Source organism: Bactrocera dorsalis, unplaced genomic scaffold, assembly GCF_023373825.1.
Source record: "Bactrocera dorsalis isolate Fly_Bdor unplaced genomic scaffold, ASM2337382v1 BdCtg159, whole genome shotgun sequence".
NCBI lineage: Eukaryota > Metazoa > Arthropoda > Insecta > Diptera > Tephritidae > Bactrocera > Bactrocera dorsalis.
Window position 1 is genome coordinate 36456 of NW_026038210.1, and position 13545 is coordinate 50000.

Here is a 13545-nt window from a genome sequence, read left to right on the forward strand (position 1 = left end):
ATTGTTGTTGTGAGTGATTTTAGGGCCAAAAATTAAACTGGAAAAATGTTTCAGCCACTGATCAATGAATTTAGTTCTGTGAATTTTTATTACTTTCAAATACTCAAATTTGTTTATAAAAAATTAAAATCGGTCTTATTTTTGAACACACGTCGTATATATTCTTAGGCATAGGTTTATGGTTAATCTAGAATTGAATTTATTGTTTAATAGATAAATACAATTTGTGCGTATCGTTTGCAATATATTGCGTTTGGTTCCCTCCATAGTCAGTAGGTTTTTATGCAATTTGTGATTAGGGATTCAACTTACAACTAATTGTTATTATCCGACTTAATATAATAAATAATAGCAATATGAGATAAAGCTTAATGACGGCGCTTTGTATTTAAGCTACATATGTATATGCGCATATCTTAGAATAAAGTAATGAATTTTGTGACCATATAACTTTACAGTTTCACTGTTTAAATGCATAATCAATATATATTCTTGCCATTATACATTATTTTTTTATTTTTATTTTTCAACAGTAACAAAAGTATATCTTTGGACTTGGATTGTTTATGAGTTTACTAAATTATTTCATGATTATTTTACTTTTCAAATTGAGCTATACTAAATGGAAATTTATTGGAATATATATACATTGGCACATTATTTATAATTATGTGTGCATGTTTCTATAAATCTAATAGCGAACATATTTGTTTTGTTGAATTTATCTAATATACAATTAATTTTTGTTGTGTATGTATATCCTTACTTTGGCTTTTACACATCTTTAATATTACTTATACGTCAAAATTAAATTATTAGTTAACAGTTCTTAAAATAACTTAAATATATAATAAAACTACTAAATTATGGTAGTAAAATTAGCATGTTCAACAAAGATTGCTAGTCTATATTTTCTTCTTATAAAATAATGAGTTTTTGATTAACTGTGAAATACTAACTCTCGTCTAACACTTAAATAATCATGAAGTTTTGGTGGAATCGGCAGCTTTGCGATTTCTTCTGCTGCAGCATGTTGTTGTATAACGCGTCGACACAAGTCCTGTAATTGTGGCATTTGGAAATATCGACTTAGTGGATACTTCAGTATGACCGGACAAGGTGGTTGCAACTCATTGGGAACTTTTACGAAGCATACAAAATTGTCATTGGTACAACGATCAAGTATATCCTTTATCATGTCTACTATGGACTCGTATTGTAATTCCTCAAAATGCCAATAATCATCATGGTATTCTAAACGATAATGAAACGTCACGTTCACCATACGAAAGCTAAGTGTAAACTGACAGCCACGTGTTTCCGAGTCGCGTACCAGAAATGAACCGGTGGGTTTGTCACTCAGTTGTTTTTGTGCGTCTAATCGGGATATCTCGCCCCAGTACCAAACTTGACTGACGTAACATAGTGTAAAAATATTTCAGATTATTGTTTTTAAAATAAAAATAATATATTGCATAGTCATCTTTTCATCTTACCTTAACATTTGTGAACTTGCAGTATACATTACTCGATTTGGCCTTTCTTCATTTTCTAACCATTTTTTCGCAAGAAATCGTTTATAACTAATAGTAAATGGTATAATTTCTTCCTCTTCAACTGCTATGTTTAGTACATATTGCCGTGGTTCATGTATAGGTGAGTGAGTTGAGAATTCATCGGCAGCATTTATTGTACCCGAAGCACAGGCTACTCCAAATTCAGAATTATCAGTTTCGTCATTTCGATTTCGCAATGAAGAAAATCTTAAGCCCATTCTCTTACGTAGCCTTTGAAAGACGTTCTTTCCATCTTTGCGCTTCCGCCCAGAAGCATTAGCATCATTAGTGATATTTGCATCCTTGACTGCTGCAGCGTTTCGTGTACATGTCACTTGCACAGGCTCATTGTTGTTATTTTGTATCTGTGGTACTTGTCTAGATGTTGATGGTATGTCAGCCAACGACACCTGGGATTGAGATTTTTTTCGCCTTGTTAGCGATTGGAACCAGTTGCGCTTCTCCTTCAGTGTCGATGTGGGAGTTGTAGCATTGGATGCGTTAGGACTAGTATCAGGAACATTTCCACCGCTTGCATTTGGCGGCTGTTCACAATTAGCATTGTTTATACAAATGCGCTCGTTCATTATGACTGTAAAATCCTGGTGATATTTTATACACAATCAATTAATATAAAATATTCTAAGTTTTAAAATAACAATATATGTATTATAAAGGACTCACCTATGTTACACACATTATCATGTTGTCTATATCTTTTTTGATATACGGATTATTTGTACGAGTATGACATCATGTCATCTTTTCCTCAAACAATTCTGTCATTGAAAATGAGTAATGTCTTAAGACTCTTTTATTAAACTGTTTTTTTACAACTAATACAAAAAGAAAAGGTGTAAAATGAAACAGATAAGAAATTGCAAAGAATTAATTCTTGAGAAATTACTGTTTTTGTTTGACTTTCTCTCTTCTGCAACTGTCAATGGTAGTTACTCAAGCACGTCAGCTCTGGTTGTAAATAAACAGTGTTGCATTTCGACCTTACATTGGTAAAAAAATTAATATTAGTACATTGTACCTACGCCGTTAAATGATACTATACGTAAAATAGGTCATACTATATTTAAAATTAAAAACTTCCATTAATTGTAGATGTTGGGATATTTCTCTAATTTATTTTCTTCTTCTTAATCTTATTTTCTTCTAATAAATAATACAATAGCAAACGTACACGTAAGAGTCGAGTTGACGTATCCTGATCGGACCTGGATTTTTATCCGGCCTAAAACTATCAATTTGGCAGCATTCCTCAAAATTTTTTGGGGAAATTATTGTCATTGACCCGACACCACAGCAAACGTAACATATATACATACATACATATCTACACGGATTCCATCCAAACAAATAACATAAACATAAACCTATACTAATTACCAATATTAAAAGATTTTTTAAATTTATAGTACACGTAAAAAATCAGTACTTTTTCTAATATATTCATGTATAAGTGTAATGTGAATTCATTATTATACATATATATTTATTTAACATATTTAAAGTAAAAGTAAAGTAATTTTTTGGACATTCTTAAACGTTAATAATTAGCTTATTTAATCCAATATGAATTTATTCAAATTGTTTTGTTTATTGATGTTTGCATATTAGCCATTTCATCATTTTCATCTGTGCTATATTCATCTTCAACTCTTGATTTTTTGATATATTTCATTACTTCTTCTTCGTCATTATCCTCATTCACTTTGAAAGCCTGGAAATTACCTATTTTCTTCCCATCTAAATAATGGTAATCAAAAAAACATTTGTTACATATATATGCAGGATCGTGTAGTTGACGATCACTTTTTGTTACGATGAAGGTATAACGTCGTGTGCCACACATGTTACAAACACGATTATTAAAATATCCAAATGAACAGAGTCGAGGGTAGATATGACGTTGTGCGCACTGCAACCTAGGTGTCACGACTTCAATCTGGGAGATGACAAAGACATGTTGACAGTTGCCGTGATGTTGATATAATTGCGGAAAACCTATGCTGACGGTTAAGTCTAAGAAACGCGTGGTTTCCATTTGTGCCACTTCAAAATGTAAATCCTTTAGACCAACAGCTTTCTTAGCCCAAGTTCTTATTACTTCAGAATAATCTGGGTTGTCCGGATTTCGTCGGTCATTATAAAAAGTGTTATTTATAAAAAAATAAGCTGGATCTGTAGTTTTTACTGGTAGTTCGGCTGTTGGGTTATCGCTAACATCAAAAAACCGCTTCTTTTTACAGACGCACGAAATTTTGTCACGCAAATCGCTAAGATAATTTGATCCCAGACACTCGAATTCCTCCGCAAATACTGGTTTTTCTAAACTTTGACTTGTGTGTACAACACGTGCGGGTCGGTAAATGCGTATTTTTAAAATTATATCATTGTAAATGTCCCTGAAATCATATTTTTCATTTTGTTGTTGGCAAGGAAGCGGCACCACGGCATATGTTTCCCGTGAGCGCTTAAAAGGATTGCGGTTTTGATTGGTATTGTTTTTCCCTTTAACAAGCTCTTTGTATGTTTTTAAATTCGTGTCATCCACAATTGTTGGAATACGTGCAGGATTTCTAACACCGGGCTCATATTTAATAATATTAACGTCGTTTTCTTGTTCTAATTTCTCTAGAGAACATTGGGCAACAACGTGGCTAAAACGGTTTTGATTTTCTGATAAATTCATAACATTCTGTATATCGCATTCAGTTTTTGGTATTATCATTGATTCCAGAAAAGTCTTCCACTCGTTTAAAAATTTTCGAAGTACCAGCGGTGGACGCATTTCCTGACCTAGTATTTCTTCCATTGTGAATTCAATTTTAAAGAAATTTCACTGGAAAGAAAATGGAAATGATATTGAAAGTTAAACACTTTAATTTATTGTATATGTAATATTTAAAATGTACATAAATGCATTAATTGTTTTCATCACACGATTGAAATTGCTTTATAGCATCTTCATATGAAATATTAATCCGAAGTTTATCATCCTCAGTCTGTATTTTAAGTTGCTCTTTTTCATTGTCTTCACTTTTTTCTGGTGATATTATAGTATTAGATAGATTATTCATGGTTTCATCGCATTTCGGTTCAACGTATATACGTTCAAAATTTATAACTTTATTGGTTTTCGCAAAATATTTATATTTCTGCCGACAGCTAGTTTCGAATAGAGGATCTGACGGCGCGGCGTCCGTGTCCTTTTCAAAGAAAACACACGTGCCCATTGGGTGATCATAGGATCCTATCAATATTCGTGTTTAAAACATATGTATATGTTAACGTATGTATGTATGTACCTTTAAATATGTTTCCATGCACTTCAGCGACTGGGTCCTTTTCAAGTCCAATGATTTTCACTGCTATATTTTCATCCAAATCAAGGGGGCCAAGTTGATTTTTGAAATCAGCGAAAATTAAAAATTCATCTTCTTCATAGTCAGATTCTTCGTCAATATTCATCGTATTTAAAACGTTTTTAATGTAATAAATATTTTACTACTTTTGACACAATCTGCAGTAAACAAATATTTGGCTACAGCTGACTTTCTGTAAAGGGAGGTTCATTTTGCATAGTCTACTGTGGTTCAGTACATTTTTTGAATTCATTCGATGTTGCCATAGGTATTGAAATATACAATATATGAAAAAGTATTAATGAAATATTTATTTTACCATATATGTTTGTTTCCTCGTAATTATCACCAACAATTCGTAAGATTTATAGAAATGTTAAATTATTAAATATAAATATTCACAATGCACTATTTTCTAAAAGTAATATTTTCACACATCTTATGAAATGCAACCTTGCATGTTCATTGAAATCTATTACGACGCGACAACTGTCAAATTTATATGTCAACTAAATTCGCTGCGTAGGTTTCTTTCGTACAACCGGTGGTAGAGAAATCAGTATAGTTTTCACTTTCGTGGAATTAAAAATAAAACTAAAATCTTAATATATTATGCGGGAATTCCATAACAATTTTTAAATATTTATATTACGGGAACTTTGTGAATTTAACACAACTGACGTAAGTATTGAAGTCAATTTCGTGTCAATATGGAAAAACAAAAATGTCACGCTGTCAATGAGTGCTCTGTTTTTGGTTTCCCACAAAAATTTCCCTAGGCTTTTGCTCGCACAATTCGCCCAAAATGGCTGCGGGTATAGTAAGGCGAATTTAGTTGTGCGCGCGCATAAGATACTTTTACATTGTATTTGTATGCAACCATATAAATTGCCTAAAGACAGAAAAGGAAACTAATATAAATTTCATACGTCACAGTTCGGCCGCAAAACTATAGCGATTGGAGACAAAAGAGTGGACCGTTTACATTTGGAGAAGAGCCACAAAAGTTAAAAGAGAACTGTATCTGAGCTTTCCTGCGTGGTTGTTTATTTGGTGGCAGCTTTAAAGTATCGATTAGTAAAATGGCAGACGAAGACTTATCGTTAAACGAAGATCAACTGCTGGACAATCTTGATGAGGCAAATGGCGAGCACGAAGCAGAACTAATGAACGAAAACGAGGTGAGTACCTTCAAAATAATGAACAGCCTGTGTAGTATACAAATATCTTTAAATTCCGGTTTAATATGTGCACTTTGGACAATAACTGGTTCATGGAGTGCAGAAGATTAAACAAAAAGAAACCCAAAAATGCAAACGAAAGCTCAAATTAACACCTACCTAGAGCAACATATGCATACATATAAAGCCAATAGTCTGGCATTTGAATTTTCTGTTTTGCGCGAGTGCAGTTTTGCATTATATTGATGAATAAAATCCTTTAATGTTACATTTATATGTATACAGTGTTTTGTAATTAACATTTTTTTTGTTTTGTAAAAAGGAGGAAGCCAATATGCAAATCGATCCTGAATTGGAAGCAATAAAGGCGCGAGTTAAGGAAATGGAGGAGGAAGCCGAAAAAATTAAACAAATGCAATCCGAAGTGGACAAACAAATGGCTGGTTCTACAACAGGATTGGCCACAGTGCCATTATCTTTAGAAGAAAAACAAGAAATTGATACACGTTCAGTGTACGTGGGTAATGTTGACTATGGCGCTTCCGCTGAAGAGTTAGAATCACATTTTCATGGTTGTGGAACCATAAACCGTGTGACTATACTATGCAATAAAGCTGATGGTCACCCCAAAGGCTTTGCTTATATTGAGTTTGGTTCAAAGGAATTTGTTGAGACAGCATTGGCTATGAACGAGACTCTTTTTAGAGGTCGCCAAATTAAGGTTTGTACACAAATGCCAATGTCTATTATGAAATATAAGTATTGGTAAGAAAATTATATGAATATACTTATATATTTTAGGTCATGTCAAAGCGCACTAATCGCCCAGGATTGTCTACGACAAATCGTTTTGCTCGCGGAAGTTTCCGTGGCCGAGGAGCTCGCATATCACGCGCTTGTTGTCACACATCCTTCCGTGGTTCACGTCGTCCAATGTATGTATACGGTTATAAATCTGTCTACGTCGAAACATTGAATTAACTCGAACTATGCTTTCGTTTCAGAAGGGGTTATCGCGGACGTGCAAACTACTATGCACCATACTGATTAATGTTTTACTCTTACTTTTAAGGTAAGTCATCCTATTTTTGTTTTCTTTATCACAGCTAAGTCGTCATTGGCTTTATGTTTCATTATTTACAAATTACTTTTCATTTCAACAAATTAGACACATTTTCTATGCCAATATTATTTTTAAAGGGATTTTTTTTTAATAGAAAATAATTCAAATAAGTGTTCTTAAAGTTAATAATTTGTATAACGGGTGGGCCATATAAAATTTTAAATTTAAAGATAGGGCGTAAAAGATTGAGTGTAGCGTTTGCTGTAAGGCACGTAGCGCCGTCCTGCTGCAACCAAATGTCCTTCAATTTGCTTGAAGAAAAATTCGGTTTGGTTCGCGATATCGCGCACCATTGATGGCTACGGCGGTTCCTTCTTCATTTTCGAAGAAAAATGGGCCGATGATTCCACCAGACCAAAATCCGCACCGTACAGTGATTCGTGCTTGGTGCATTGGCTTCTCGACGATTACGTGCGGGCTTTCTGTGCCCCAATGCGACAATTCTGCCTGTTAACATAACCATCGAGGTGGAAATTAGCCTCGTCCGAAAAGATGATTTTTCGTTAAAATTGACCATTCTCGGTCAAACGATCTTCTGCCCAATCTGCGAACTGTAGACGGCTCGGGTGGTCAAGTGGCTTCAGCATTTCGTAAATTTTAGACTTTACTGAATATCTGTCCCTTTCCGAATGGTATTTGACGTTTCCATTGTCGAAATATAGATAATTCAAATTTAAAACGTTAGATGACCCACCCTATATGTATAAAGCCAAAAGTTTTTCTTTCTTTAATAGATTTTTTATTTTATTTTTTTGTTTTTAATAACTGTTTTGAAATTACATATGAGATATTTTTTTTTATAATAATTTAAATGAGTGTATAGGGCGAAACGAGAAAAGAACGGCGAGAGCATAGAAATTTTTCGAAAGTACTATAATATTTAATAAAATAAAAAAAATAATATATTCGTTAATCTAATTTTGAGGCCATAGATGTGTTTAGTCAAGGACATGTGATTTATATAGTGTTTAGAAAGTAAAATTTGTCTTCATTTCATTGAAACATCATTTTATAAACGCAAAAATTACCTACCAACTGTTAAATCCTGTGATACCCCTTTTATTTTAAACACTTTTTATAATCCAACTAATTTGATTTCAGATTTTTTTTTACAATATATAAAATGATTTCAAAAAACATTATATATAAAAGCCGTTCGTTACCAAACTTCTAAAAAAATGATGTCATAAATATTTAAAGAGTAGAGCATCAGAATAAAAAAGTGAAAGCAGAAAGGAAAAAAATAAAAAAGAAAAGATTAAAAAAGAAGGACCAAAATGCTTAAAGCGAAAAACGAATAAAAATAAAATATTGAAGATGCTGTTAAATAATGAAGGCAAAAATACAACGAGAAATATATAAAAAAAGTAAAAGATGGATTTCCGTAAAATGGTTAACTGGTTATAATGTTTTTTGAACTGCAACACACCAACATACCTGTTTACAAACAGTTTTATTTTCCAAGCTATTAAAAATTCAAGAAGCTTTCAAAGAAAAAAAAAAAGGAAATGAAATATGGCAAAAGAAAGAAAATATTATAATACATATAGTATATAAAAGAAGCAGATAAACAAGAAAAGAAAAAACAAACAAAAGACGAAAAGATGAAAACTAAAGTTCTTATCGGGAAAAGATATGAAAAAATTAAAATATAAAAAGGCCACAAAAAGCATATAAGATGAACAAAGCAAGATAAGGTAAAAAAGAAGAAAACACCTTAAAAAACTTCAACATTATCCAAAAAATTAGAGAAACAAAAAAATAAGAATGGCTGGCAGTAAAGAATGCGGACGAAAATAATATAGCGTTAAAAATGAAGGAAATAATAACGCACGAAAATTAAAAAAAAAAATTATAATTAAAAAAAATATTATAATAAAATAGTTTAGATGAAAAAATTGATAAAAATAAAACTAATATAAAAGATTTAAATGCGTTTTTATTTGAAGATCACTGTGTATATTTATTTGATATACTTATTATTTATTTATTGCTTATGCTATTATATAAGAATTCGAATGTAATATTAAATATATTAATGATAACAATGTGGATTAAATGTACATTCCGGATTGTAGGTCAATGACGAAAGCTAAAGTAGAAATTACACGCGATGTTGGAATGATATTCGGTGGGTTAAAAATATAAGATGTGGCAATCAAGCAACTCGAGTATTTGTTCTGACATGTCTGGCTGTTTGACTACATATATGCCATTTACTCGCCATTGACAACAAATTTGTTGTTGTTATAGCAGTTATCTAGTCCTCCACTTGGGTGGTAAGGTTCATCGAAGTCATCTAACGTTAAACCCAGGAAACTTGCTATTTCGGCGAGGTCGGACCATGGTGTTAAGGGTTTTAGGTATATGGGGTTCGCTGGGCATTGCATCTAAAATTTGTCGAGTTCGACATTTGGTCGGTTAAATGTACATGCAACCAACCACATGACTGCATGGGTTCATGTATGTATGTTGAGCGGTTTCTAAGGTATCAGTAGTGAAACCGCTCTTCCGATTTTTTTCACATTAAGTAGTTAAAGTGTGGTTAGTGAGAGATTGAGTACCTTGGTGTGGTAGCTTACTCCCTTCGAGCCGAAATGCTTTAACATCAACCTACTCCGTTTCTGCCGATGGATTTAAAAGCCTTTGGCTTTCTGATTATGCCTTGAACCTCTTTACTGGTAAGTAGCGCACAGTATTTTCGTATTTTCCGTAGACGTTGGACAACGCTGATTTTAGTCTTGTCCACCAAAGGGTTTAACGTAAATTATCGGCTGGTGTTTTGCCGGTTTGCCTAGTAATGGTAGAATCTCCAACTTGAGAACCCTTCTGCTTATATCACACGAATGAAAGGCATAACCCTCATTACCAAGGCTGCTGCGATATTCAGGCTGAAGCTGCGATTAGCTTGCAGAATTTAAGTGTCTGACAGTTGTAGCTTTCTTAAAATTAACGAAGTTATGGTGGTACAAAGAGATATAGTCGGAGAATGGTAATGTCAAATGGTATTCAACACAAAGCAGTGAAGCTAAGTAAGTTTGTGTGATATACTGGGTTTAAGGATGACCTCATCCATTGTATGCTTTACACCTAATTGAGATGGAGGTGTGGATGTAGAATTTTGGCACCAACGCAGCAGGAAAATTTCATCGAGCACAAGAATCACAATCTTCATTTGTACTATACACCGACCCAAAAAGGGTTGGATATTAAAAATTTTTGTACGATATGACAACCAGAAGCTCTTCTCAAATCGGAGTCAATCTGATTAAATAAAAAATAAGTAACTAAATGTGGAGTGGCACAGAGCTTGATCAAGGTGGAAAACTTCAAAAACAACAAATCAAGGAATGAACGCAGGTACCTAAAAGGTAATAAATAGTATGTTGATTTAGTGTTCCAGCAATTTTTAAACTAACAAATTTTTTCAGGAACAATTATGCGAGAGTATATTGAAATTCTTTCCATATGGTTAAAGATTTGGCATTTTTGTTTGATTTTTTATGTTGCTACTGAGACTATTCCAAAATTTTCACTTGGTATATACATATCAACTGATCTGATCTTGTACATTCATCATTCATATGAAAGTCAATACCGGCGAGGAATAAAAGGGAGTCTACGGCAATATATTACTGATGTAAACATGGCGATTTCAAGATTGAAAACTTCAACAACATATAAATCAAGGCCAAAATCAAAAGTACCCAAAGTCGAAGAGTTTTTGTTGTATCTACAAAAACATACCTAAAGTAATTTGAAGGAATACTGCCAAGTTGACAGTCCTCGGTCGTATAAAAACTCGGTGCGTTCCGGTTACGTACACCCCTCGGTAAGGATTAGATAAGTTGTCGACGTTATCCAACGGTGTCATGCAGGGACTCGTTGCATGCTGGACATATATTTGATTTCTTATATTTGATAAATACCCTTGGTTCATAGGAGCTCATAAACTAACCTCACAAATTTTCCGATTCTTCGAACTAATACTAATTGTAATAAAATATCTTTTTGCACATTGTAATTAATTTCATTTTTATTCGTGAAAGTTAATTAACATCGAACGAATGAAACATAATACATAGATGTGTGAACAAAAAAAAATTGTAGTAGTTAAATGCGAAAATAACAGGACGTTTCAAGATGATTCAACCGTACTATTGCAAATATATACTCTATCTTTATTATTAAATACATACACATGAGCCTGAATGTTTACTTTTTGTTTTCGGTTATTTGACGCCGGCGTGCCTATGATCTTGTGATTTACCTGGCTTTACTATTGTTTTGATGCAGTTGCTGTTGTTGTTTGCTCACTACTATTGCTTGCATTACACTAACGTTTACATATTATGTACAAGCTTATTGCAGTTGTTGTTTATGTTATTGTTTATGATGTTGTTGCTAGTGGATGTTGTGGCGGTGGTGTTGTTAGTGGTTCATGTCATGCTTGGCACCGGCTACACGCTCACTTTTCGTCATCTGTGAATGCATTTAATTCTTCTTGAGGCTTTCCTGCACCAGCGGTAAATTCTTACTGATGAAACACTTGAATCCACGATATGCCCATGTGCATGAGTCCGATTTCTGTTCATTCTTATCGGCGCACTTCTCAATATCAGCCTTCACAGCGTCCTTATTCTCCTTATTTTGGCCGAGTTGTGCAATCAGATTTTGTGTCTTGAAACCTTCGGTGGGGCTAAAGAGTTGGAATTTGTTGAAGATGCACTCAATGTAGCAGCGCGTCACCTCATCATCGGGGAATTCGAATTTCTTGAATTTCTCAATGTGTTCGGTGGGCACCTTCTTCGCTTCCATACATTCTTTGCGCGCCTTCAACAAGTCATCCTGATTGCGTATCTTGTACTCCTCGGCAGCGGCCTACAAATGTATTGTAGTGTATATAAATTTGCAAAAAAAAAAATTTAAAAAATGTATTAATCATCAATTTTTTTCCCAGGTCCACTACTTACCATAGCCACCAATGCGGCGAGTAAAACAGCGACAATGTATTTCATTTTGTTTATTAAAATTATGCTTAATTCCTGTTTTGAAAAGGCTTGCTCTCTGTAAGGATATCTCAGTTAGTTGCTAAGCGCAATTGTAAATGCTGAGAAATACAAAAATTGACTGATAAAATTTTCAAATCAAACTTTGCCTTATATAGTTTGTCCGATAAAAACAAGTGCGTCCATGTCAACTGAGTGGGTGATGTCGGGGCCAATTCCATCATGAGTGCTCTGCATTGCATATACACGCAAATTGTAGTTGTATGTGTTTAGTATGTGTGCTATTAAATACAAACATACATACATACATATAACTAACATATTTATGTACATATGGTATGCATACGAGTATACCTAGGTGGTCATTTGTGGATTTGTTCATCTGCTGACTAAGTGGTGTGGCTGCGCTGCTGAAGGAGCGGGTATTCAAGTGCAATTTGTATAACATTGTCATGTTGGTTGGGACTTATGTACCTACATACATACATACATACATATATGGTATACAATGCGCATAGTTACTAGTATGGACCGCACACACAATTTGCTGCACACTGTACGAACAATCTCGTCTTAATCGCACTCCACACATAAAGCTCGACTGTACTGGATTTAATAATAAGCTGGCATTCTAGTGGATTCTGAAGTGGCTATATATGTACATACATATGTACATACGTACATATATGCATAGATATTGTAGTATTATATTTATGTATGGTATTCAACAGGCAGACAGGGCGGCAGACAGTCGTTGATCTCGTTCAATCGTGATTATGACGATTGGGTCACATATTTGAATTTTGGAAAATTTTCACTCCATAATGGGACTTAATTTGCCAAGCATACAAATACATACATATACAATACATATGTAAGTTTGTAGAAGTCTAGCAAATCACTAATTACAAACTACTTACTCTAGATTTATGCACATAAACGTATAATTGGTTGTTGACTTGCGACAGGCCCCAAATACTTGCGGGGTAATAACAATCATTGGGGCAAACATTGTTATACTTTCTCACGTAAATTACCTCATTTTCATTTACAATTTAGTGCCAGTTTACTAATTAGCTAATAGTTACTTAAACTGGTTCCAAGCGACGCATAACAATAACGGTATTCAATTCGGTTATTTCGCATGTTTTTCGGAAAATTCCAATAAAGTGATTAGAAGTAACCCAAATGTTCGTCCGTCCTTGCAAGCTGTAACTTGAGTAAAAATTGAGATATCTGTATGAAACTTGGTATGTCCGTTCCGGGCGAGTTCGCAGATGGACGTAAACAGACCACTAC

At 33.7% G+C, this 13545-nt stretch overlaps 5 protein-coding genes across 6 annotated transcripts; 1 reads left to right on the top strand and 4 right to left on the bottom strand.

Annotated features, from left to right (window-relative positions):
• Window positions 1–135: 135 nt before the first annotated feature.
• On the bottom strand, window positions 136–2528 carry LOC105227290 (suppressor of cytokine signaling 4). Its single transcript, XM_011206547.4, has 4 exons — window positions 2464–2528; window positions 2241–2392; window positions 1497–2158; window positions 136–1412 (listed from the first exon to the last, which is right to left on the bottom strand). Exons 3-4 carry the CDS (start codon window positions 2141–2143, stop codon window positions 941–943), a joined length of 1119 nt encoding a protein of 372 aa, XP_011204849.1. The 5' UTR covers window positions 2144–2158; window positions 2241–2392; window positions 2464–2528; the 3' UTR covers window positions 136–940.
• Window positions 2529–3004: 476 nt separating this feature from the next.
• Window positions 3005–4383, bottom strand: LOC125775268 (snRNA-activating protein complex subunit 3). The gene has a single exon (XM_049461905.1). It carries the CDS (start codon window positions 4381–4383, stop codon window positions 3151–3153), a length of 1233 nt encoding a protein of 410 aa, XP_049317862.1. The 3' UTR covers window positions 3005–3150.
• Window positions 4384–4492: 109 nt separating this feature from the next.
• Window positions 4493–5039, bottom strand: LOC109579202 (uncharacterized). The gene is made up of 2 exons (XM_029550626.2): window positions 4877–5039; window positions 4493–4821 (listed from the first exon to the last, which is right to left on the bottom strand). Exons 1-2 carry the CDS (start codon window positions 5037–5039, stop codon window positions 4493–4495), a joined length of 492 nt encoding a protein of 163 aa, XP_029406486.2.
• A 434-nt stretch (window positions 5040–5473) lies between these two features.
• LOC105227291 (polyadenylate-binding protein 2) lies at window positions 5474–9163 on the top strand. 2 transcript variants are annotated; one of them, XM_011206548.4, is made up of 6 exons: window positions 5474–5614; window positions 5870–6114; window positions 6437–6835; window positions 6916–7049; window positions 7119–7186; window positions 8339–9163. In XM_011206548.4, exons 2-5 carry the CDS (start codon window positions 6016–6018, stop codon window positions 7159–7161), a joined length of 675 nt encoding a protein of 224 aa, XP_011204850.1. In that variant the 5' UTR covers window positions 5474–5614; window positions 5870–6015; the 3' UTR covers window positions 7162–7186; window positions 8339–9163. The 2 variants fall into 2 exon arrangements, with proteins under 2 accessions (XP_011204850.1, XP_011204851.1); XM_011206549.4 differs by having other exon boundaries at window positions 7122–7186.
• A 2082-nt stretch (window positions 9164–11245) lies between these two features.
• Window positions 11246–12471, bottom strand: LOC105227294 (general odorant-binding protein 99a). Its single transcript, XM_011206554.3, has 2 exons — window positions 12211–12471; window positions 11246–12118 (listed from the first exon to the last, which is right to left on the bottom strand). The coding sequence occupies exons 1-2, from the start codon at window positions 12253–12255 to the stop codon at window positions 11732–11734; spliced, it is 432 nt and encodes a 143-aa protein (XP_011204856.1). The 5' UTR covers window positions 12256–12471; the 3' UTR covers window positions 11246–11731.
• Between the last annotated feature and the right edge of the window lie 1074 nt (window positions 12472–13545).